Source organism: Trichechus manatus, unplaced genomic scaffold (genome assembly GCF_000243295.1).
Source record: "Trichechus manatus latirostris isolate Lorelei unplaced genomic scaffold, TriManLat1.0 scaffold00015, whole genome shotgun sequence".
Classification (NCBI taxonomy): Eukaryota; Metazoa; Chordata; class Mammalia; order Sirenia; family Trichechidae; genus Trichechus; species Trichechus manatus.
The window spans coordinates 16,851,446-16,875,557 of record NW_004443951.1 but is presented as its reverse complement, the minus strand read 5'-3'; the positions used below and the strand labels follow the sequence as shown (position 1 = coordinate 16,875,557).

At 37.0% G+C, this 24,112-nt stretch overlaps 1 protein-coding gene across 1 annotated transcript in view; it reads left to right on the top strand.

Annotated features, from left to right (window-relative positions):
- RLF (RLF zinc finger) overlaps window positions 1-24,112 on the top strand; it is a 97,003-nt gene that overhangs the window by 29,327 nt on the left and 43,564 nt on the right. The window contains exons 2-5 of the mRNA XM_004371896.2: window positions 2,408-2,562; window positions 3,957-4,038; window positions 5,886-6,018; window positions 14,554-14,756. Coding sequence (XP_004371953.1) covers window positions 2,408-2,562; window positions 3,957-4,038; window positions 5,886-6,018; window positions 14,554-14,756 — 573 coding nt within the window. The remainder of the gene's footprint in view (window positions 1-2,407; window positions 2,563-3,956; window positions 4,039-5,885; window positions 6,019-14,553; window positions 14,757-24,112) is intronic.

Genomic DNA, 24,112 nt, shown 5'->3' with positions numbered 1-24,112 from the left:
GGATTATTTGTCTTTTTGTTGTAGAGGTGTTGGATTTTCTTGTAGATTATAGAGATTAGACCTTTGTCTGATTTGTAATGTGCAAAAATTTTTTCCTAGTCTGTAGGTACTCTTTACTCTTTTGGTGAGGTCTTTTGAAGATCATAGGTGTTTGATTTTTTAGAAGATCCCAGTTATTTAGCTTACCTTCTGGGGTCTGTGTGTTGCTGGTTATGGTTTGTATCCTGTTAATGCCGTGTATTAGGGCCTCTAGCATTGATTCTATGTTTTCTTCTATGAACTTTGTAGTTTTTGGCTTTATATTTAGGTCTTTGATCCATTTTGAATTAGTTTTTGTAGATGGTGTGAGGTATGAGTCCTGTTTCATTTTTCTGCAGATGGACATCCAGTTTTGCCAACAGTATTTGTTAAAAAGACTGTCTTTTCCCCATTTGATGGACTTAGGGCCCTTGTCGAAGATCAGGTGACCGTAGGTGGATGGATTTACATCTGGGTTCTCAATTCTGTTGCATTGGTCAATGTATCTGTCATGGTACCAGTACCAGGCTGTTTTGACTACTGTAGCTGTATAGTAGATTCTGAGGTCAGGGAGTGTGAGTCTGCCTACTTTCTTCTTCTTCTTCAATAGTGCTTATTTGGGGCTTCTTCTCTTTCCATATAAAGTTAATGATTAGTTTTTCCATCTCTTTAAAGAATGTCGTTGGTATTTGGAGCGGGATTGCATTGTATTTGTAAATTGCTTTGGGTAGAATTGTCATTTTCACTATGCAGAGTCTACCTATCCATGAGCATGGTATGTTTTTCCATTTATGTAGATCCCTTTGGATTTCTTGCAGTAGTGTTTTGTAGTTTTCTTTGTATAGGTCTTTTACATCCTTGGTTAGAGTTATTCCTAAGTATTTTATTTTTTTAGGGGCTAGTATAGATGGTATTATTTTCCTGATTTCCTTTTTGTCATTCTCTTTATTGGTGTTTAGGAATCCAACTGATTTTTGTATGTTTATCTTATATCCTGCTACTCTGCTGAATCTTTCTATTAGTTCCAATAATTTTCTCTTAGAGTCTTTTGGGCTGAATGTTTTTATCATGAAATTTTGTTGGATTTTGTCAAATGCTTTTTCTGCATCATTTGAGAAGATTATGGGTTTTGTTTGTTTGTTTTTCCTCTTCATTCTATTATATTGGTTTTCTTATGTTAAACACCCTTTGTATTTCTGGGATAAAGCCCGCTTGATCATGGTGTATAAACCGTTTAATATGCTTTTGGATTTGGTTTGCTAAGATTTTGTTGTGGATTTTTGTATCTCTATTCATAAATCTATCTTGGAAGAAGTACAACCAGAATGTTCCTTAGAGGCAAGGATGGCAGGACTATGTCTCACATACTTTGGACATGTTATCAGGAGGGATCAGTCCTTAGAGAAGGACATCATGCTTGGTAAAGTAGAGGATCAGCGAAAAAGAAGACCCTCAACGAGATGGATTGACACAGTGACTGCAACAATGGGCTCAAGCATAACAACAATTGTGAGGATAGTGCAAGATCGGGCAGTGTTTCGTTCTGTTGTACATAGGCTCTCTGTGAGTTAGAATGGACTTGATGGCACCTAACAACAACAACAATTCATAAGGGGTATTGATTGGTCGTTTTCATGTGATGTCTTTGTCTGGCTTTGGTATCAGGCTAATACTGCTTCATAGAATGAGTTAGGAAGTGTTCCGTATGCTTGTATTTTCTGGATTTTTTTTTTTTAATAAACTTTTGTGTCATAAAAGTATAACGTTAACCTTTAATAAATTGGTTGGCGTAAGTTATTCCCTGGAAGTGTAATCAATCCAATGTGTGCAGAGAAAAATGGATTTTACAAAACTGTAGAGCTGAGGACCATACTTGGGAATAAGTCTTCTTGTAGAAGGATCATAGTCTTTTTCTTGTATACTCAGTGCTTGACACATAGTTAGTGCTCAATTTAAAGTTGTGAAACTTATTGTTGAATTTTAGAGATGGTAACTCGAGACCTCTAGTAAGGAAGGCTACAGACATTTTATAGCTCTACAATTTTCTCATGTCAGAAAAGCAGTTCTGCTTTTTCTTTAACTCAGCAGGAACAATTCATTAAGTGATGAAAAAAGAATCCCAGCTGTTAACCAAAAGGTCAGCAGTTCAAATCCACCAGGTGCTCCTTGGAAACCCTATGGGGCAGTTCTACTCCATCCTGTAGGGCTGCTGTGAGTCGGAATGGACTCGATGGTTATGGGTTAAACCAACCAGAGCCTAAAAAGGCAAATAAAAGGTGTATGCATCTGTTAGAAAAAACAAGAGGGGTAGTGCATTTGAGTGAACAATCTATATTTGTTTCATTATTTTTATTTTTAAAATAATTATATCTTTAATTTTATTTTTTAGACCTTATTGCAATATGCAAGCAACAAGAATGCATCAGAACATATTGTGTATCTTCTGGAGGTATATCGACTTGCCATCCAAAGCTTTGCCAGCGCACGGCCGTATTTAACTACCGAATGTGAAGATGTCCTCTTAGTGCTTGGCAGATTAGTACTGTAAGTGTAAGAATTTAAATCACTCTTAAAATTGAGACCCTTGGTTTCGTAATGTTCAGCTGACTTCTGTTTATTATGGCATCACATTTATTCTTCAAAGCACCATTAGAGTCATGCTTCTGAATGAAATTTCCTTTGGTCTGAGCCTCCCTTCGCAGTGTCCCAGAAGATATAGTGCAAGGGAATCTCCAGCCAAGCAATGCAATCTTTAACTGCCCTCGCTAGACTTGGAATCTGAGAATGACAATTTTCTCTCTGTCCCCTAGGTATCGATCCATTCAAGTGACAGAGTATCTGGAAACTGTAGTGTTCATTGAGGAGTACTATGTACTTTGGGGGGAACACCATAAAATTCTGCAGTTTGAGTGTATTATTTAAACTAAGAATAACTTTGCTAGCAGAAGATATCAGGGTACAGTATAAGATCACCACTCTAAGAGTCCATGATCATTTAGCTCCTGTTTCTTCTGTTAATGTTTGACCACTTAGCAGCAGACAAAATTACATGCTTAATGAAATTTTCATCTGTAAATTGAAAAAAATCAACAGTTATTAAGTTTTACCTAGGGATCACCTTGGTTCAGTTTACGGATTGTTTGGTGGGATAACATCTAATCTGGGTGGTTTATTTTTCTCAGGCCTCATTTGTTTCCTGTCCTGTTCTCCAAAGCCAGAAACTTCTAACTCCATATCTTTATGGAAATCAAGCATTCCTGATTTTATAATCCCATTTTTCCTCCTACCAAGTCCCACTTTCCTATGTTACCTAGGCTAAGGGATTAAAATAATATTCTGCAAGATTTTAGAGAGGTGTTGGTTGATTAATATTTTGAGTTGAATTTGTTCTGCATTTCCTTTTTTTTAATTCTTCCTGTTATTTTGTTTCTGTGCCTCTGGGTAATGGTTAAGGTAGAAAGAAGAACCTCTTTCCCTTGCTTGGTCTTTAGAGGTGAAGAAATGACTTTGCTAGCAATCTTTTCTGCTTCCTCTGCAAGTGACAGAAACCTACGTAGATGACAATTACATATGTTTATCAACGTACCAGCTAAATTCACAATTTACCAGCTAAATTGAGCTCCTGTTTTTATTGTCTGAAATCAGAATTGTTTCTATATGCCTCCCCACATAAAGTAAATGACACTTTCTAGAATATGATTTCTAGAAGGCTTGTATATTCTTACCAAATGTATTAAGGCAGCAATATAAATACAAAGTCTCCTGGAGTTTCTTTTTCTTTTTCCTTCTTTTTTAAAGTTGAAAAACCAATGTAACAATGTTGAAAAAAAATTTGAATAGTAAAAAACGATTGAAAATAATGTAAACATATAAAATGTATATTCAGTATTGTTGACTGTAACCACCTTTATGTATTTACTTAGTTATTTATATTGTAGGAGTTGTTTTGAATTGCTGCTTCCAGTGTCTGAAAGTGAACTGCCTTGTGAAGTCTGGGTACCTTTCCTTCAGAGTCTACAGGTGAGTTGATTTTCACTCAGTGTTCTCCAAGACATCTAGTTAATTTCTTCCAGAAAATTAAATGAGAAACTTAGAATAACAGCAAATTCATTTTGTTGTTGTTGAGTGCTGTCATCGATTTCTACCCATAGCGACCCCATGTGACAGAGTAGAACGCCCTAGAGAGTTTTCTAGGCTGTAATCTTTACAGGAACAGATCGCTGGGTCTTTCTCCTGTGGAGCCGCTGGGTGGGTTTAAACTGCCACCTTTTGGTATATACTGATATTAAATTCATGGAATGAGAAAAAGGTCCTCCACATGAAGGGGTGTGTTAAAAATTGTTTTTTCGTTCAGTTCATTTTGCTTAATTTTACATAGCTTAGAAATCAACAAAAAGTAAGTTTCCATTATTCAAAAATAAAGTTTTAGATAGACTAAAGCTATCAAAAATGTAAAGACACACATGATTATAATTATCATATATTTCACTTGAGTGAATATAAGAGCATTCTAGGTTTGTGAGCATTTTTTGACTTAATATTTTCCATAGGAACATTGCTATAAATGGAAGCGTGTGTTCCTAGAGAATTTTGGCTCTGTAAAATAAGGGAAAGACCAAACCCAAAAACCCATTGCTGTCAAGTTGGTTCGGACTCATAGCCACCCATAGGACATGGTGGAACTGCCCCCCAATAGGGTTTCCAAGGAGCACCCGGTGGATTCGAACTGGTGACCTTTTGGTTAACAGCCAAACTCTTAATCACTACGCCGCTAGGGTTTCCAAAATAAGGGAAAACAAGTTAAAATTTTAAAACAGTAATAACCAATAATCGTTACTAGTAATATAGGATAGTGAGACATATACTTAATCATTTGTATCTAAGTTAATTTTTGTCCCCCTTCTTCCCCTTGTATATAAGTACTTTAAACAATTGACAATTACATTTTCTTAATTTTTTTAGGAGATTGAATGACAACTAATAACCTAGACTTTTCAGGACATTTCCTCTAGAGCCAACGCCTTATTTAAAAAGTAATTTAATAGAAGAATTTAAACAATTAAAAAGGATATAACCAGAAGTGTCATTAAGTAATGTTTCTATTAGAAGAAAATGGGTTGCCCATGTGGATACTACAGAATCCTTTAAAAGAAACTGTACCAATGGCCTTAAAATAAATCAGCTTACTACCAGGGATGTCAGTCAAATCTTCAAAGAGTCTGCTGGTAATATAAGCTATCTTAATAGTAGAGCACTCCAAATACGCAATAGTAACACAAGGACCCAAATTGAATTTTGGTGATAATTTTATCTGTAGGGAGTTCAGGAATACATTTGAAAGTACCCTTTAGCTTAGTGAAAACACCATAGTTTCATAAAAAGCAGCAATAAATTTCAAAAAGCTTTGAGGGTAGTCTTTTTCTGCTTATTTATTTTTAGTAAATCCAAGTTATATAAGTCCTTTCAGTTCATAGATGTTCAGATATACACTTTCTTCTCACTTATCGACTATCTAGTTATCTGACATTTCCTGTTTATAACAATAGTAAAAAATCTATTATCTGACTATTTTGCACGTTAACGACGTATGTCTGGCAGTAACAAACAGTAACGGATGCTGAGGTGTGAGGCGAGAGTAATGCGGCTGTGATGGTTAAGGTTGTGTCAACTTGACCATGATTTTCAGTGGTTTGGTAGTTGTGTAATGATGTGGTCATCCTCCGTTTTGGCATAATGCCAATTTCGCATAACAACCTGGTCTTTGGAACCTAACCATGTCAGTAAATGAGAGGATGTATTGAAAAGGCAAAACTACTTTTCAGGTTAATTATTAATCTGTTTTCTGGATATGGTGTTTTTGTTTTTAGGAGTCACATGATGCATTATTGGAATTTGGGAATAATAACCTACAAATATTGGTTCATGTTACCAAGGAAGGGATGTGGAAAAACCCAGTTCTCCTTAAAATTCTGTCTCAACAGCCAGTAGAAACAGAAGAAGGTATGTCTTAAAACGTTACTGACTACATTAGAGGAGAATCTAATTCTAAAAGAATTGAAATTGATTGTGGATTAAAATTTTTGTGACTTTCACCTGGTCATTGTGTTTTCCTTTGACCAGTAAAAGTTAGCTATCAACAGTTAATATTTTGCTTATTTAAGTAAGGATTCTGGCATTTTTAAGTGTTAAGTCTCCCTTTGTACTCCTGTTTATTTTTAAATGTTATTTGAAGTAACAGTGTTCATACAAAGCTCTTGAGGAAGAAACTAATAATTTGCTTTTAGTTAATGGTATATGACAGAGCTTTGATCATACTTTGTTCTCTTGTTACAATTCAGACCCATGAAAAATTGCTTTTTTATTTATACTTATGAAATATTGGAATTCAGCATTTTGTAGAGAAATGCAAAGAATGAAATTTTCTGTTTGTCATTTTAAGACCTGAAAATTTATGGATTCGAGTTGACGTTTGCATTTTAGATACACAAAACATCTCATTGCATATAACCAATAATCGTAATTTCACTGGCTTCAAGTTAGTGGAAAGTTAAAAGGATAACATTCTGTTAAGTATGTTTTGAGGATAAAAACAGGTTTCGGAACAGTTACTATGCTTTTGGGAATATTTTTAGTTTAGCTCTTAGAGCAGGCCATTTGAATGTTGGTACCCTAAAATACACCACTTTATTCCTTCAGTAGATTAACATATAAAGACTTATTCATTCACCAAGTTTGACAACCTATTATACACATGCTGTCTGGGCTTTTCTTTATAGTGAGAAGATAGGCATAAGGGAACTTAGATTTACTTTTGGTCCCTCACCTTTGACAATTTTGCTTATCCGTTGCACTAACCTAAAAATAAATAAATAATTAAAGACAAAAGGAAGGAAGGAAATAAAGAGTAATAAGGACAAGAGATTACAGGCTGTTAGATAGGAAATAGGTTGGTTTCTGTTGTTGTCTATTGAGGTCCCCAATAAATAGCATCCCTTTGTAATTAGTGGGGACTAAAATACCACCTTTAAATTGATAAATGCTGTGAGAGACAGAGACAAATGGTTTCAAAAGCAGAATTAGATTTACCCACCCTTTCCACATGAGGCTGGAATGAGGCAAGGAAGAATGCGTGCTTTCTGCAGGCAAGCCCAAGAGGAAAAGGAGTGAAATTGAGTTGTGTGTTCAGTTTATTTTCCCCTGATGTCCTAATCAGATACGTCACACCTCCCCACCCCCAACCCCCCTGGAGTTAACAGTAGTTAATTTCTCTTCACATAGAAAAATATTAAGAAATGAGGAGAAGCATTGCTCACTTAAAATCCCATGGTGTCCTATGCATTTAGTGAAGATTAAGCACACACTATCTGTAAGGCTCTATCTGCATGGGTACATGATACATACATTTCTAAGGAATTATACTGGGAACCAAAATATAAGTGGTGGGCAAACTGTAGCTGCCTACTTTCACAATTGGCCCTTAATCTAATTTCTGGTCAAAAGCTTATTAGAAAGCTTCTTTTACCCCTCCACTGCCCCTGCAGCTCAGATCTGAACTTTTTTTTTTTTTTTAATTGTACTTCAGGTGAAGGTTTACAGAACAAATAGTCTCATGGAACAGTAGTACACATATTGTTTTATGACATTGGTTAACAACCCCATGACATGTCAACCCTCCCCCTTCTCGACCTTTTTTTTGGTGAAAATACACATAGCCAAAGATATACCATTTCAAAAATTTCTACATGCACAGTTCAGTGACATCGACCACGCTCTTCCAGTTGTGCTGCTATTCTCACTTTAGATGAAGGTTTACACAACAAAATAGTTTCTCATTAAACAGTTAGTACACATGTTGCCCTATGACAATGGTTAACAACCTCACAACCCATCAACATATCTTTACTCAACCTTGGGTTCCCTATCACCAGCTTTCCTGTCTGCTTCTGCCTTCTAGTCCTTGTCCCTGGAGTGCTGTGCCTCATTAGTCCCATTTGGTTTTATGGGGCAGTCTACTCCCCAGCTGAACGGTGAACCTCAGAAGTGACTTCACCACTGAGCTGAAAGGGTGTCTGGGAGCCATACTCTCAGGGTTTCTCCAGTCTCCTTTAGGCCAGTAATCTGGTCTTTTTTTTGTGAGTTAGAATTTTGTTCTACATCCTTCTCCAGCTCTGTCCAGAACCCTCTGTTGTGATCCCGGTCAGAGCAGTCAGTGGTGGTAGCCGGGCACCATCTAGCTGTACTGGACTCAGTCTGGTGGTGGCCTTGGTAGCCGTGGTCCGTTAGTCCTTTGGACTAATCTTTCCCTTGTATCCTGTTCTCTTCACACTTCCTTGCTCCTGAAGGGATGAGACCAGTGGAGTATCTTAGATGGCTGCTCACAGGCTTTTAAGACCCCAGACACTATTTACCAAGGTAGAATGTAGAACATTGCCATTATAAACTGTGTTATGCCCATTGAGCTAGATGTTCCCTGAGACCATGGTCCCCACAGCCCTCCTCCCAGCAGTTGAGTCCCTCAGGGAGTTTGGATGTGTCTGTGGAGCTTCCATGACCTTTCCTTGTACAAGTTGTGCTGGTTTCCCCAGTATTGTGTACTGTCTCAGATCTGAACATATTAAAGACTAAAAAGCAGTGACTGTCATTTCATTGATGGTCTTCTGTCTTCTGGTCAGTAAAGTAGCAATCAGAAGCATAAAAGTACACATTTTTTACCTCCAATAAGTGCATTTGAATTTATTTTAAATGGAAAAATAAGTCAATAAAAGATCTGCAAGTATTTTTATTTTTTCTGTCTCGAACTTTGTGCCCCTCATACTCCCCTCAAAAAACTTTATCACTGAAGTACATGTTAAGTGCCAGATGTTGACACTTCTGCCTGGCATAATCGGTAAAAACATCATGGAAGAGCAGTTTTTTACTGGACTTTAATTAAAGGTTGTGTTTTACATGATGAAATATATAAGATGAAGTGTCATGATATCTGCAACTTACTTTTAAATGGATCAGAAAAAGAAAAAAAAAGCTAGGTAAGAAATAGGGACAAAACAGTTCAATTTTTTAATCTAGTTGAAGAGTAGATGAGTTTGAAAGTTTTTTAATATTAAAATGTTTGAAAAAATAAAATGAAAAGGATCATGATAGGGAGTGAGACTTGTCAGTATAATATCTTTTTTAAAAATTTTTTAAAAATTGTACTTCAGGTAAAGGTTTACAGAACAAATAGTTTTTCATTAAACAGTAGTACACGTATTGTTTTATGACATTGGTTAACAACCGCATGACATGTCAACCCTCTCCCTTCTCAACCTTTTTTTTTTTTTGGTGAAAATATACATAGCCAAAGATAACACCATTTCAAAAATTTCTGCATGCACAGTTCAGTGACATTTGACTATGCTCTTCTAATTGTGCTGCTGTTCTCCTTTTAGATGAAGGTTTACACAACAAAATAGTTTCTCATTAAACAGTTAGTACACATGTTGCCCTATGACAATGGTTAACAACCTCAGTACACATCAACACTGTCCTTACTCAACCTCGGGTTCCCTATCACCAGCTTTCCTGTCCTCTTCTGCCTTCTAGTCCTTGTCTCTGGGCTGTTGTGCCTCATTAGTCTCATTTTGTTTTATGGGTTTATCTAATCTTTGGCTGAAAGGTGAACCTCGGGAGTGACTTCATTACTGAGCTAAAAGGGTGTCCAGGGACCATATTCTTGGGGTTTTTCCAGTCTCTGTCAGGCCAGAGTTAGAATTTTGTTCTACATTTTTCTCTAGCTCTGCCCGGGACCCTCTGTTGTGATCCCTGTCAGAGCAGTCAGTGGTGGTAGCTGGGCACCATCTAGTTGTACTGGACTCAGTCTTGTGGAGGCGATGGTAGTTGTGGTCCATTAGTCCTTTGGACTAATCTTCCCTTGTATCTTGTTTTCTTCATTCTGCCTTGCTCCTGAAGGGGTGAGACCAGTGGAGTATCTTAGATGGCTGCTTACAGGCTATTAAGACCCCAGATGCTACTCACCAAGGTAGAACATAGAACTTTTTTTTTTAAAATAAGTATGTTATGCCAGTTGAGCTAGATGTTTCCCAAGACCATGGTCCCTACAGCCCTCCACCCAGCAAGTCAGTCCCTCAGGGAGTTTGGATGTGTCTATGGAGCTTCCATGACCTTTCGTTGTACAAGTTGTGCTGGCTTCCCCAGTATATGTGTACTGTCTTACCCTTCACCAAAGTTACCACTTATCTATTGTCTATTTAGTGTCCCCTCCTTTCCAACCATCAAAGATTGTTTCTTTTTGTATATAAACCTTTTCATGAGTTTTTACAGTAGTGTTCTCATACAATATTTGTCCTTTTGTGATTGACTTATTTCACTCAGCATAGTGCCCTCCAGATTCATCCATGTTGTGAGATGCTTCGCGGATTCATCATCGTTCTTTATCTTTGCGTAATACTGCGTTGTGTGTATGTACCATAGTTTGTTTATCCATTCATCTGTTGATGGGCATCTAGGTTCCATCTTTTTGCTATTGTGAACAATGCTGCAGTGAACATGGGTGTGCATATATCTATTCGTGGGACAGCTCTTATTTCTCTAGGATATATTGCTAGGAGTGGGATTGCTGGATCATATGGTACTTCTATTTCTAGCTTTTAAGGAAGCACCAAATTGCTGGATTATATGGTGTATTATATCTTTTAAAATATTGAATTATGTAGATTGATTTTCTTTTCAAAAAATAAATTTAAGATTGAGCATAACTTAAAATGGTTTTAAAAATGCAAGGTCAAGCTCTGGAAAATTGCTAAAGCAACAGTTTAAATATGGTTGTAATATCTTGAATAGTTTTCTCTCACAGAAGTTGTTGTGTTCCATCGAGTCAATTCTGACTCATAGTGACACTATACGACAGAGTAGAACTGCCCCATAGGGTTTCCTAGGCTGTAATCTTCTCTTTATGGATATCCAGGTCTTTTCTCCCACAGAGCAGCTGGTGGGTTCGAACTGCTGGCCTTTCAGTTATTAGCCAAATGCTTAAGCATTCTGCCACCAGGACTCCTTCCTCACAAAAGTAATAACTATGATTTATAGAGTGTCTACTATGTGATGGGCATGCCCAAGGTCACTTAGTTAAAATTGTAGAGGCAGAATTTTATCCCACGTTGGGAAATGTTAAAAGTTTTTGCTTGGAAATTCTAGTAAAAAGACCAGACTTAATGGTCTGACTGAGACTGGAGGAACCCCGGAAAGCATGGCCCCCAGACTGTCTGTTAACCCAGAACTAAAACAATTCCCGAGGCCAGCTCTTTGGACAGAGATTGGACTGGACTGTGGGACATAAAATGATACTTGTGAAGAGTGTGCTTCTTAGCTCAAGTAGATACATGAGACTAAATGGGCAGCTTCTGTCTGGAGGTGAGAAAAGGTCAGGAGCTGGTTGAATGGACATGGGAAATCGGGTAGAAAGGGAGGAGTGTGCTATCACAGTATAGGGAGAGCAATTAGGGTCACATAACAATGTATGTATAAATTTTTGTATGAGAAACTAAAAAAAAAAGTTTTTGATTGGGTAGTGATAACCATTCAGTTACTAAATACATGGCTTTATTAAATATCTGTAATATCCAGTGAAACCTGTGAGAGCCGGAACTCAACAGGACTGCCTTGTTTTTCCGGGTCTTGCAGATTTTCTGCCTTTGCAGTCTTACCGCTTTTCTGTTGCTCGTTTTAGTGGAAAATATTTGAGTTTTCCTTCTCTGGCAGGTTTCTGCCTTACAGGTTCTGGCTTTCACAGGTTTTACTGTATAAGGCATTGTGCTTAGTGCTATAGGGAATACAAAAGTGAACATGGCATAGTATTTGCTTACAAATTACTGACAGTCTGATATAATTAAGGGGGGGTATCAGAGACAGAAATTGCAGCAGCTGTTATTGAGCATTTCACCTACTCTGTGCCTGGTCCTGTGCTAAGTGTTATATCTGTGTTACTGGTATTTTGTTTATGATTCTTTCATCTCAGTGTGGTAAAGAAACTGAAACACAGAGAGGTCAGTTAACTTGTCCAGGCATCTCACAACTAGTATCTGTCAGAGCCAAGACTCAACCTCAGATCTGTGATTCTAAAACCTGACTCTTAACCTTTATGTACTGTATAACCTCTTATTACAATCCTTAAAGAGAAAATTAAGCATGATGAAAGAAGTAAAATGCTATGGAAGAGTTTAGAAGACGTGTGGTGGTGAAGGTGTAACATTCCTGTTTTCAGGTGTGTTGCCTCCTGTGGGATTTTTAAAATTGCTTTACAATCTGGTAGGGCAGATAAATAGAGCAGAATCTAATGTTAGGCAGAATAGGATATATAGGGTTGACAAATGTGGCAGGAATAGGGAGGAGCTGAATTGGAGAGAGTTTAAAAAAAGAATTACTAGAACATAATAACTGAGTTTCCTTTGAGGAAGTATCAAGGTAGAGAGAGCAAATATAATGCCAACGTTTCATTTCTGTGTGATTAAGAGAGTACCATTACTGCAGATAGAGGTACAGAATGAGGAGCTATTTGGCAGAGGGGGTGATTGTGAGTTCATTTTATGGAATTTAGTGACTGTGGGAGTAAAATGGCAAAGTCTAAGTGAAGGTGATGTTTTTCATCTCTGCTTTTTGACCTTGATTACACATTAGAATATTTGTGGAATGTAAAAACAACAAAACAAAAACACACACTGCGGTCCCAGTGGCTCCACCTCAAATCTGCTAAGTCAGGTCTCTAGGATTGCAGCTCTGGAATCTAGAATTTATTAAAGTGCCACAGGAAATGGGAACCTTGTACGTTGCTGGTGGGATTATAAATTGGTATAATCTTTGGAGAGGAATTTGACAGTAGGTATCAATATTACAAATGAACAAAACCTTTAACCTAGCAATTCCACTTCTGGGAATTCATGACCTGTGTACGGGGTTATAAATTGTAACATTATTGATGATTGCCAGAGATCGGAAACCACTTGCAAGTGCATTAGTAGGGGATTGGTTAAATAAATCATAGTACATCCATATAGTGGAATACTATTCAGTTGTAAAAAATAATGAGTTAGCTATAAATATGTTAATTATAGAGTGACCTTTATGATGTATTATGTGGAAAAAAGTCTGTAGTCAGAATATTTCTGGAAGGATAAACAAGAAATTGTAAACACTTGTTTCTGGGGGAGATGAACTAAAGGTAGAAGGGGGACTTCTAACTTTTTTGTGCGCCTTTTGAATATTCTGTCATGTGTTACCTATTTTTTAAAAAGATAAATAATTTTAAAAAATTCTACAGTTCATTCTGGTACACAGTTAAGATTGGGCCAGTTGTTTATCTTTACTATTGATCTTTGCCACTCCGTATGTGGCCTGCGGACCTAGCAACATAAGTATCACCTGGGAGCTTGTTAGAACAGCAAAATGTCAGGTCTCATCCCAGACCTACTGAGTAAGAATCTGCATTTTAGTAAGATCTCCAGGTGATTCATAAGGCACTTTAATGCTTGAGAAACCCTATTTTAGATTATTAGCCACCTAAAACAGTTTGTTCACTCAGCACTTGGTTTGACATGCAATACTCCCAGTTCTGTTCTTTAAGTAATACTATGTAATAATTGATGTCATGTACCTGTTAAGTATCTACTGTTCGAAAATTGAGGACTTGTCCAGACTTCTGCATAATCAGTGCTCAGGTGCTTAATCTTCATTACCGTTCAGGGAAACATTTCTCAAAGTGTGAACTGAACCAGGAACATACATTTTATAGGACATTAGTAATATGTGTAGAAGGGTTCTCTGGTCAAATCCATTTGGGAGACATTGGGTTAACTAAAAGTGAACAGTTTTCTTTATTGCAGGACTGTTCAGAGATTTGACCAAGGAATCCTTTTTTTTTCTAGGACTATCTCTCAGGTCTTTTGGTCGGTGGAAAACACTTTGAGAAATGCCTGGTTTAAAGGAAAGAGCACCACTGGCTTTGGAATCCTTGGCAAGTTACCTAACTTCTCTGAATATTAATTTTCCTAACCTTAAACTGGGGATAATAATACTTGCCTTGGTGGTGGTGTGAAGAATAAATGAGAGGTATATAAAAACAATTTAAAGCTTGGTACCTCCTAAGTGTTCTAGTGGTAGTTGTTAATATCATCTAGGTTACTTGCTTCTTTTTCTGTACTTACACTTACAGTTCATTTCACTATTCCTTACTATCGTCGGAAAGTGAGGGAGAAGGTGGTTAAACAATTTTGATAAAATGTTACTAGCTTTATTAAAAGGTTTTATGTTCAAGATAAGACTATTAACTAATGTGGGAATGTTTAGCAAAATTAATTGTGCTCTTTGTTCTGCTAGATGAGTATTGAGATCAGAATAAACTTCCCAGTTTTATCAACTGAAATTTTATCAACTAAAACAAAACAAACTAGCAACAAAAAAAACATAATATCAAATTTTCATCTTAACAAGCCTGACATGTTGCATGATATGCTATCAAACTGTTTTGTTTTTCCTTTTTTCTAGTCAATAAGTTGATTGCACAAGAAGGACCTTCCTTTCTGCAAATGCGAATAAAACATTTGTTGAAATCCAACTGCATACCGCAGGCTACTGCTTTATCAAAACTATGTGCAGAATCTAAAGAAATTCCAAATGTGGCATCTTTTCAGCAAGCCTATATCACATGTTTATGTTCCATGCTTCCTAATGAAGATGCTATTAAGGAGGTGAGTAAAGAAAGTAACTGTTGCTGTCATTCACACTTGCTAAAAATTAAGTACAAGTTTAATAGATTGATAGATGTTGTATGGCTTATTTTTTCACATCAGGATGAAAACCAAGACTCTTTTCAGGCTACTGAAAAGTACCATTTTAATTGTATGTACAACCGTTCAACAGATGGAGTGTAAAGTTATGTTTATAGGTGGATTTGAAAAGTAGGTGATTAAAAAATATATAGGTGGATGTATACATATTTGGGTGATAGTTTGCTTTGAAATATTTAAATATGAAGGCTGTTTTTTCTTCAAGTAATGATTTCTCTGTGACTGGGAAATCCACTTAACTTTAACTTGTTACTTTATACATTTAACTCTGGAAGCAGAGAAGTATAGGTCTCTAGGACCTATGAATGTATTTTGAACAATGAAACTTGGAAAATAATAAAGTGATTGAGTCTTTTTTTTAAAACTAATTTGTCAGTCAGATTGTATCTTTTTTTTTTTTTAACTTGAATCATTGTTTTCCTTAGAAAAGTTGGAATTAGTTTCCTCTAATAGTTTTTGATAACATATATAAATTATTTAGGAATTCTCAGGCTGTTTTCCATCATCTACCTTTAATTCTCTCACCTGCCATTCAGATCTGACACATGGATTCTCATTTTACTTCTGCCCTGACCTTTCTTATTAAATGTAGGAGTCCCAAGCATCTGGTTCTATGCTGTAGTAATCCTTAAACTCCTATGGTAATTTCAGTTGTAAACATCCTACTCCCCAAATACAATTTTCCATCTTTCTGACTTCTTTTAATATACTAACCCCACCAGAACCAAGAGTCTATTGATCCTATCACCTTTTTACTGTCCCTCATCCCCCTCATGTTCTCACTTCACTCCCTATTCTGCTTTTCCATAGTCAATCATTATTATCACTCTCTTGCATACACCCTTAAATCCTCTGTTTATCTCCCTTCATTGTACTTGTTTGACTAACCAGTATCTTAGCTTTCCCTAAATCTCCACCTATTCTGTATCTTTACCTGCACCTGTGGGGCCAAACACTGGTAGAGAAAAACTTGCCAACTGGTATCACTTTCAACCAATCACACTATATTTCTTTAGTCCGTTCAGTCTCTTAGATGACTGTTTCATAGTTTCTCCTTTCCCCTCAAAACTAGAATACTTTGTGCCCCATCTTCACTGTCTGTTGATGAACTTGCTTCCTATTTCTCTGAGGAAATTGAAGCAGTCAGAAGACAATTTCTGTAAGCTTCCTCTATAACATCGATCTACCTACCTGCCTTTATGTGTGTACACCTTCTCTTCTGTTACTAGTGATAAACTATCTGTTCTAGCTAAGGCCAGCCCCTTCACTTTGTTATTAGATCCCATCTGCCCTTGCCATCTCAAGGATAATGGCTGCAGCAGGTCTTCTCTCTACCACATCATCAGTTTCCCCCTCTTGGCTGTAACCATTCCATCCGCACAAACATGGTTATTTTCTCCATTTTAAAAAAGAAATCTTCTTTACATTCCACTTCTCCTTCTAGCTACTGCCCTATTTCTCTCCTGGCCTTTCCAGCATGATTTCTTGAGTGAATTGTCTAAATTTACTGTTTATCATTTTTTTTGCCTTGAACCCATTCTAATCTCCTGTTCGCCCAGACCAGTCTACCACGTCACTAAATCCAATGATCATGTCTTAGTTTTTATTTTACTCAGCCTGTCTTCTCAACTCTGTCTCCTTGACAAAAGTTTTTCACTTAGCCTCTATGGTACCATAGTCTGTTGATTTTCTGTCTGCCTCACTGGTCGTTTCCTCTCAGTTCTACTCTACTCTTCCTCCTCATCTCTTTGGTGAGTAAATGTTGTAGTACTCTAGGACTCTGTCCTTAGGTCTCTTCTCTTTTCTATCTACACTTTTTCCCTTGGTGGTCTTACATAGTTTCATAGCTTTATATACCAACTATGGTCTAAATTCCAAAAGTTTTATCTCTAACCCAGACCTCTTCTCTGAACTCTAGACTCATGTATCCAACTGCCTGATCAACATCTCTGCTTGTACGGCTAATAGTATCTCAGGCTTAACGTGTCCATAGCTAAGCTCCTGATATTTGTGGTTTTGTTTTTATGAGCTTTCTTTTGAATGAAGTCAGCTGCCCTTCAACTATATTCTCAGTGAATAACTACCTACCATTTTTTTTGCACCCCTACTATGTGCGGGGCACTATGTTAAATGCTTCATATACATTGTCAAATTCTTCCTCACAGCAACTCTTAGGTAGCCTCATTTTATTGATGAGAAGAGTGAGGCTTAGATTAAGTAATATGTTCAGGGCTACAAAATTTAAGTGGTTAAGCTGGGATTCAAACCTGAGTTTGGTATACTACTAGAAATATTATCTTTAATATATAGGATAATAAGTATTATCCTAGCTGGTGTGTACATAAGGGTTTATATGCCAAATGCTATGTTAGACATTGGGGTTACAAAGATAATCCACTAGCCTTCAAACTGGTGTCTGTCCTTGCTTTCCCTCTTACCCTACATTTTACTCTCTCCTGCTCAGAACCATCTGATAGCTTTCCGTCTCCTTCAGAATAAATCCAGAAGTCTTTATTCTCTGTGCCCTGGCTGCTGGCTACTTCTCTGACCTTATCTTCTATGACTTAATACAGCTCTCCTGCCACTTTGTCTTTGCTGTTCTTTGAATAAGCCAAGCAAGCTCCTGCCTTAGAGCTTTGTTCTTACTATACCCTATGTCTGGAATGCCCTTCTCTGAGATAATTCAAATAGATCACTCCCTCACCTCATGCATGTTTCTTGCTCAATATTACCATACCAGAGGGAGAGAGCTTCTTCATTGTCCCATCTAAAATAAAATAGTACCTTATCCCCTGGCTCTCCTTTGTTCTTCTTCAGTAAATATTTACTCTCATTATTATAAATATATACAAACTCATCCAACATTGCCCTGTATCATTCTGTCCTCTTACCTAGCTGTATTTTCTTCATAGCACATACCAGTACTTCCACCTGACATCATATTTGCTTATTCTCTGTTTCCTCCCATTAGATTATAAACTCCCTAAGGACAGGGATATAGGTTTGTTCACTGCTGTTTTTCTAGATTGTATAAGAATGCTTGGTCACATAGTACTTACTCGATACTTACTTGTTGAATGAATGAAAATGTACAGCCCCATCTCTCAGTTACTAGGATTTCTAGCTTCCATTACATGAGTTATGACCAAAATTATCAAAGTTGAGACATTTCATTCATACTTTGTAAATTTCAAAATTTTGGTTGGAGGTGTTTTTGAATATTGAAATTGTGTTTCATATTTTAATCTCAGCTTTATTTCACTGTAAAATTTGATACTTATGCTGTCTGTATGTTTATAAAAATGTGGGCCAAGGTGAAGCCAAGTATAGTACTGTGATACAGATTCTGTACAGGTTGCTTGAGTCATGGTTTAATAGTTATTTCAACTGGCTAAAAATCTCCACATCGTACCTCCCCATTGTGAGAAGTTTTGTTAGATTCTCTGCTGAAAGTTAAGATGTACTTAAATATAAGATACTTTGCAATGGCCAAAATAGTGACTTTAGGAATTTGTGATTCTTTCCTGGCTCTTAGTAGTCTTTGCATTTCTGGTAATTACCTTTCTTTTTCAAGTGCTCACAAACTCTTCATTCTGGGATTTTGGGTGAGTAACATCCCAGTAGGAAGCAGTGTAGCCTGGACCTTGAGATTTAGTAGTCACTTAAATCTGAGAGGATTCTCTAGGCAGAGACTATGTGCCTAGAGACACAGAGTTGCTGGTCATTTTTGTTTTGGGAAATATTCCTACAGAGATGTAAGATGCAGAGATGAAATAGCCAGTCTATGGCTGTGAAGTAGGCAACAGTATGTAATTCCCCTAAATGGGGATTACAGCTATGACCCATTGCCTCATTCATTTATGTTCTAGTTTGGGCTCTCTGGCCATAAAGAAATCAGAGGATAAAATGCTTAGAACTGCCTGTTTTTCAGACTTCCCACTTCAACCTTAAAAGTAATTACAGAAAACCTTTATTGAGTACTTAGCGGGTGCCAGACACTGTGTTGTGTGCTTTAAATGTGTTGTTATCTAATCCTATGAATTTTACAGCAATTTAACTGAGGCTCAGAGAGATTATTTAACTGGCCCATAGTTATTTATCCATTAAGTGGGCCCAGGATTTGAACCCAAAGTAGTCTGCCTCTGCTTTGCTTTTACATATTAACCTTACATACAGCCGCTTGTATACATAGTCTAAATCACTGGCAACTGCCAATCTTCTGTTATGGATGCTTGATTCTTCCTGACTTGCTGCTCTTGAAGGTTTTTGGCATTTTTGTTGTTTGCCCAGATGGGAAACTTGAACTCCATACTTGTGACTGTTAAGTCAGAAAGATGAAATTGAGCCTTGGGGTTCTGAGACCTCTGGATGGCTCATTACTGGATAGGATTGACTGGGGAGCATAGGTAGAGTGTGTTTTTCACAAGAAGTCCAGAGAAGTGAGAGCAACAGTCAGAAGATGTAGGATTGAAGGCTTGATTCCTGGCATTGTTATTAACTAGCCATACAAACTTGGGCAAGTAGCTTCATTTTCTTTCTCGGTGAGGTGAGCTTAATAATAGCACCTGTCTCACAAGATAGCTGGAAAGTTCAAATGCTATAGTATCTAAAACATCTAACACAGTTCCTGGCATAGGGTAGACACTGTAAAAATATAGACTAGTATAAGAATTCCTTAGGCGTAGAGTACAGAACTAGGGACGAGCAGTAGAGATTTATCGGAGGTGAAATCTGGACTAGGACATTTAAGTAATGGTATACACAGAGATATATAGCCTCAGATGACTTCGTCTACATTTTAAAGAACACTCATAAGGGACTAACTATAAAACTGTATGCTAATTTATTTATTTTCAGTGTCAGGAAGGATAAGGAGCTGGGAGACTGCTTTTCTTTAATAACAGCTACACTACTTTCTGTTTGGGAAATGTAATCAGAGTATAAGGCGTAGTAATGGTTATTCCTTACTTCCAGTAATGTCTGCAGTAATTTGTGTTTGGGAAACTTAATCAGAATAAGACATACTAATCGTTAGTCTCAGCACCTCATACATACCAAAAGAATTCAAAGAAGCAGCAAAAACTTTAGACCTTGGATTTGATTCCTTCTCATCCTATAACAATAACAACTTTTGATTTAGTCTCTCAGACTATGTTTGCTTAAAACCTGTTTTGTTTCTAGCATCATATTAAGCATTGGTGAATACATAAGAGTTTATAACCTAGTTTGGTTGCCATAAACAGTTATAGGAAGGTAAGTACTAAGCTGTATGATAAAAACCAGTTGCCATTGAGTGGATTCCAACTCATGGCAACCCCATGTATGTCAGAGTAGAACTGTGTTCCATAGGGTTTTCAATGGCCTGTTTTTCAGAAGTAGATTGCTAGGCTTTTCTTCCAAGACACCTGTGGGTAGACTTGAACCTCTAACCTTTCAATTAGCAGCAGAGTACGTTAACCGTTTCCACCACCTAGGGACTCCATATGTTGTTGTTGGATGCTGTCAAGTCGATTTCAACTCATAGTGACCCCCATGTGACAGAGTACAACTATCCCATAGGCTTTTCTTGTCTCTAATCTTTACAGAAGCAGATCGCCAGGTCTTTCTCCTGCGGAGCTACTGGGTGGGTTTGAACTACCAACCTTTCATTTAGCGGCTCAGCGCTTAACCATTGCACTACCAGGGTTTGTTACTCCATTTAATACTGTTCCTAAATTCAGTAGAAGTTTAGAAATAGATCATATCTGTGTATATTGACTTTATAAGGCTTTATAGAAAAATTGATCCTTGAGTTAGACCTTGAGGTAATAATGGGTTTGGATGAATAGGAAGAATGGTTTTAGTATGACTTACTGTGGTAGTAAAGGCACAGAAATACTTTGCAGGGATCTACTAGAGAGCATCCTGCCTTGGGCAGAGAGTAGGTGTTGAGGTCTTGTAGGAAATAACACTGATTAGATGGAGGAAAAAAGAGGGCTTTGGGAACTCCAGTCCATTAGAGCTTAGATTTGATGCTGTAGAAATCAGTCAGGCTTTGAAGGTGGGAAGTGACATGTTGAAAGTGTTGTTTTAGGAAGATTAGATAGAAAGGAGGATATGTTAGATTTAGGAGGAGACAGAAGTTAGCAAGAGGATAAAGGACAGGACTTGCCGATGGGACAAAAATAAAGGATGATGTATAGACATGCTTTCAAGAGGCTCATAAGGCCTGGGAGACTGGAAGAATGGTGGTGCTCTGCTACTCACTGGCATGGCAAAGGAAGGGGTAGAGGGACAGGGAAGGCATGTGAAAATATTCAACTTTGTTTTGTACAGATCTTTCCTGGTTTATTGATAACAAGACAAGAAAACAAGATTTTTTCCTGAAGAAAAAGATTGCTTTCAACCAGTATGTTGAGTTTGCAAGGAACTAGATTATAGGAAATGTGATTTAATACCCTACAACAAGGATTGGAATACTATGGCCTGTGGACCAAATTTCATCAAATGCCTGTTTTTGTAAATAAAGTTTTATTGGAATACAGTCAGGCCCATTTATTTACAGTCTGTGACTGTTTTTCCGGTGCTTTGGCAGAGTTGAGTAGTTGTGACAGATACTGCCTGGCCCATAAAACTGAGTATTTTCTGTCTGGCCCTTTACAGAAAACATTTGCTGACCTCTGCTCTACAAGAATCAGATTTTTCAGTCTATTACAACCAGTAAATAACATTTAATCTAGCCCTCTATGTTTTACCAATGATGAAATTGAGGCCAAGATAGTAATTTTCCAAGGCCCTGCCTTCGTTAAGCTACTTATATAGTCCGAACCCAGGTGTTCTGGTTCTCTGACCAGCCCTCTTTCTACTGTACCACTTATTTCCCGTTGGTAGACACTGTTGAGCTATGTTCTCATTGGAAACATCTTGGTGGTATGTCATTCTTTTCATATTTATACATTTACATACAGATGGGATTTAAATAGATTTTTATTGTGAATTGGATTAATTTGTTAAACATCAATGCAAAAACATTTAGAATATATCATAAAATTATTTAAAAAGAAACACTGGTGTTGTCATAATTCATCAGCTTCTAAACCAATAATGCTTTGTTTTGCAGGTCTCAACAGAATTAAGGAGAATCTTTAAAGTTTGCTTTGGAAAAGTATTAATAAATCACTAGATGTTTATTAATTGGGGTTTAAAAACAGCATATGTTCTAAGGTAGCAGAATTACACACACATTTACCGTCTACTTCATTTGAGTTCCAGGGAAGAGTTAAATTAACTTAAGCAACAGCTGGGGATAAAAGCACTGTGTATGTTGGCACCTATGGGTATCCCAGTAATGGATGTGTGTAATGGGAAACCTCTGCTGGGGAAGGTTTAGCCAGACACATACAATTAAGATTAATTGACTAGGTTGGCTGAAAACCAAAGTTCAGAACCCAGTGGTAAAAAGTGAATCATTTTAGAAATTTGGCAGGTCTAGAAGGCAAGAATGGAGCCCTGGTGGCACAGTGGTTAAAGCACTCAGCTGCTCACCCAAAGGTAGGTGGTTCGAACCCGCCAGCTGCTCCATGGGAGAAAGATGCGGCAGTTTGCTTCTGTAAAAGATTTACAGCCTTGGAAACCCTATGAGGTAGTTTTACTCTGTCCTACAGAGTCACTATGATTCAAAATCGACTCAGTCGCAGTGGGTTTGGTTTGGTAGGAGAAGGCGTGGAATCCTGGAGTTCTAGGCTATAATATTTCATTTACATAGAATTGAATGAGAGAACATTGCTATTAGTTTTTAATGAAGGTTATAGACTTGGCAACAGCTTAGTGTCCCAAGTGGGTGTTTCCTAGAATTTTTATTACTGAAAGGGGAAATCTTTGCAAAGATCAAGTTTTCCACATATGAAATATACAATAATAATTTTGTAAACATGAAGCAGTCGTGTTAATTTGAAGAACCAAGAAATCTGTCATCTGAGTTCTTTGCACAGTTAAGGGTAAGGTTTTATTTCAGTCTTGATCTCTAAATGAACTACACTTTCAGTATCTAATGTGGTAGTAGATGCTGTACCAGAAGCTTATTTCTTCTCTTGATGGGGAAAGAAGACAAGCAGGACTTAATTTACTCAGTAGTCTAACACTGTTGGGACTTGACACAGTCACTAGTTATAAATGATAAACAGAAAATACATTTAAATAGGACCCAGTGGGAATTCATTTTGAGAATAGAAGAAAAAGTAAACAACATCATAGAAATTCGAGGTGTACCTTAAAGAATTAATGTTAAGATTGATCTCGAACAAGGAGTAATTACAAAGTGGTAATTAAATTTAAAATTAAAATCTGCATAATTTTACTGTATCCTTATGATTGTATGATAATGAGATGTACATTTAAAAATACAGTTAAGATGGAAAGGCTATATGAGGAAATTGAGGATTTACCTGTTTCAATATTTTATCTCCTAAAGGAGAGTTCTTTTAAATAGCTTTGAAGAGATCTTCCTAGGTCTTATTTGCTTCTCGATCCGACTTTTAGTCTCTTTATGGATTATGTGTGGGTATTTTAGTTGGTGTATGATTAGATTGGAGGAGTCATTATGGAGAGTCAGTCAGACACATCATTTTCAAGAATTCAGTTGGACATTATGGGCTTCTCACAAGGTCATAGAGTTTAAATGGAAGCAGCAGTGACCATTTATTTTTTCTAAGAAACATGCAAGTGCCCACTTGGGTAGCATAATGCTGGTCTGTGGTATTGCTGCAGTTTAAAAGAAGCTTGATTTTTTTTTTTTTTTTTAAACTGTGATTCAAAACCCTTTTTTCCGGATGATATCTGTAAACCTAATAGGGATGATTCTCCCAAAGGTAGCCCAGGTTTACTTGAAATGTAGGCATATTCACTTTAACTCCAGTCTTTCTCCTTCTAAAAGGTACTAGTGAGAGAAACATTATAGATAACCTTAAATTTGTTTTGATTCCTCTTTTAAAAATAAAATATTTACCAACCTGAGTTTTCTAAATCTTTTATTAAGAACAAATTATTTGTAGTGAACTGATGAGGAAAACACTGTGATTAAAAATGCTGTTCTAGAGAATGTTATACTGTAAAATATGCCATTAATGGCACTGGCTAGAATATTAGTTTGCTTTAGTTGCCTAAGCAGAAAAATAACTTAGGAAGAAAAATACACTGCCTCTACGCACCTTCTCTTATGCCAGTTTGCTGTCTGTTAACACCGTTGATGTTTTATTGGCTGGATTACTATTAAAGCCTTC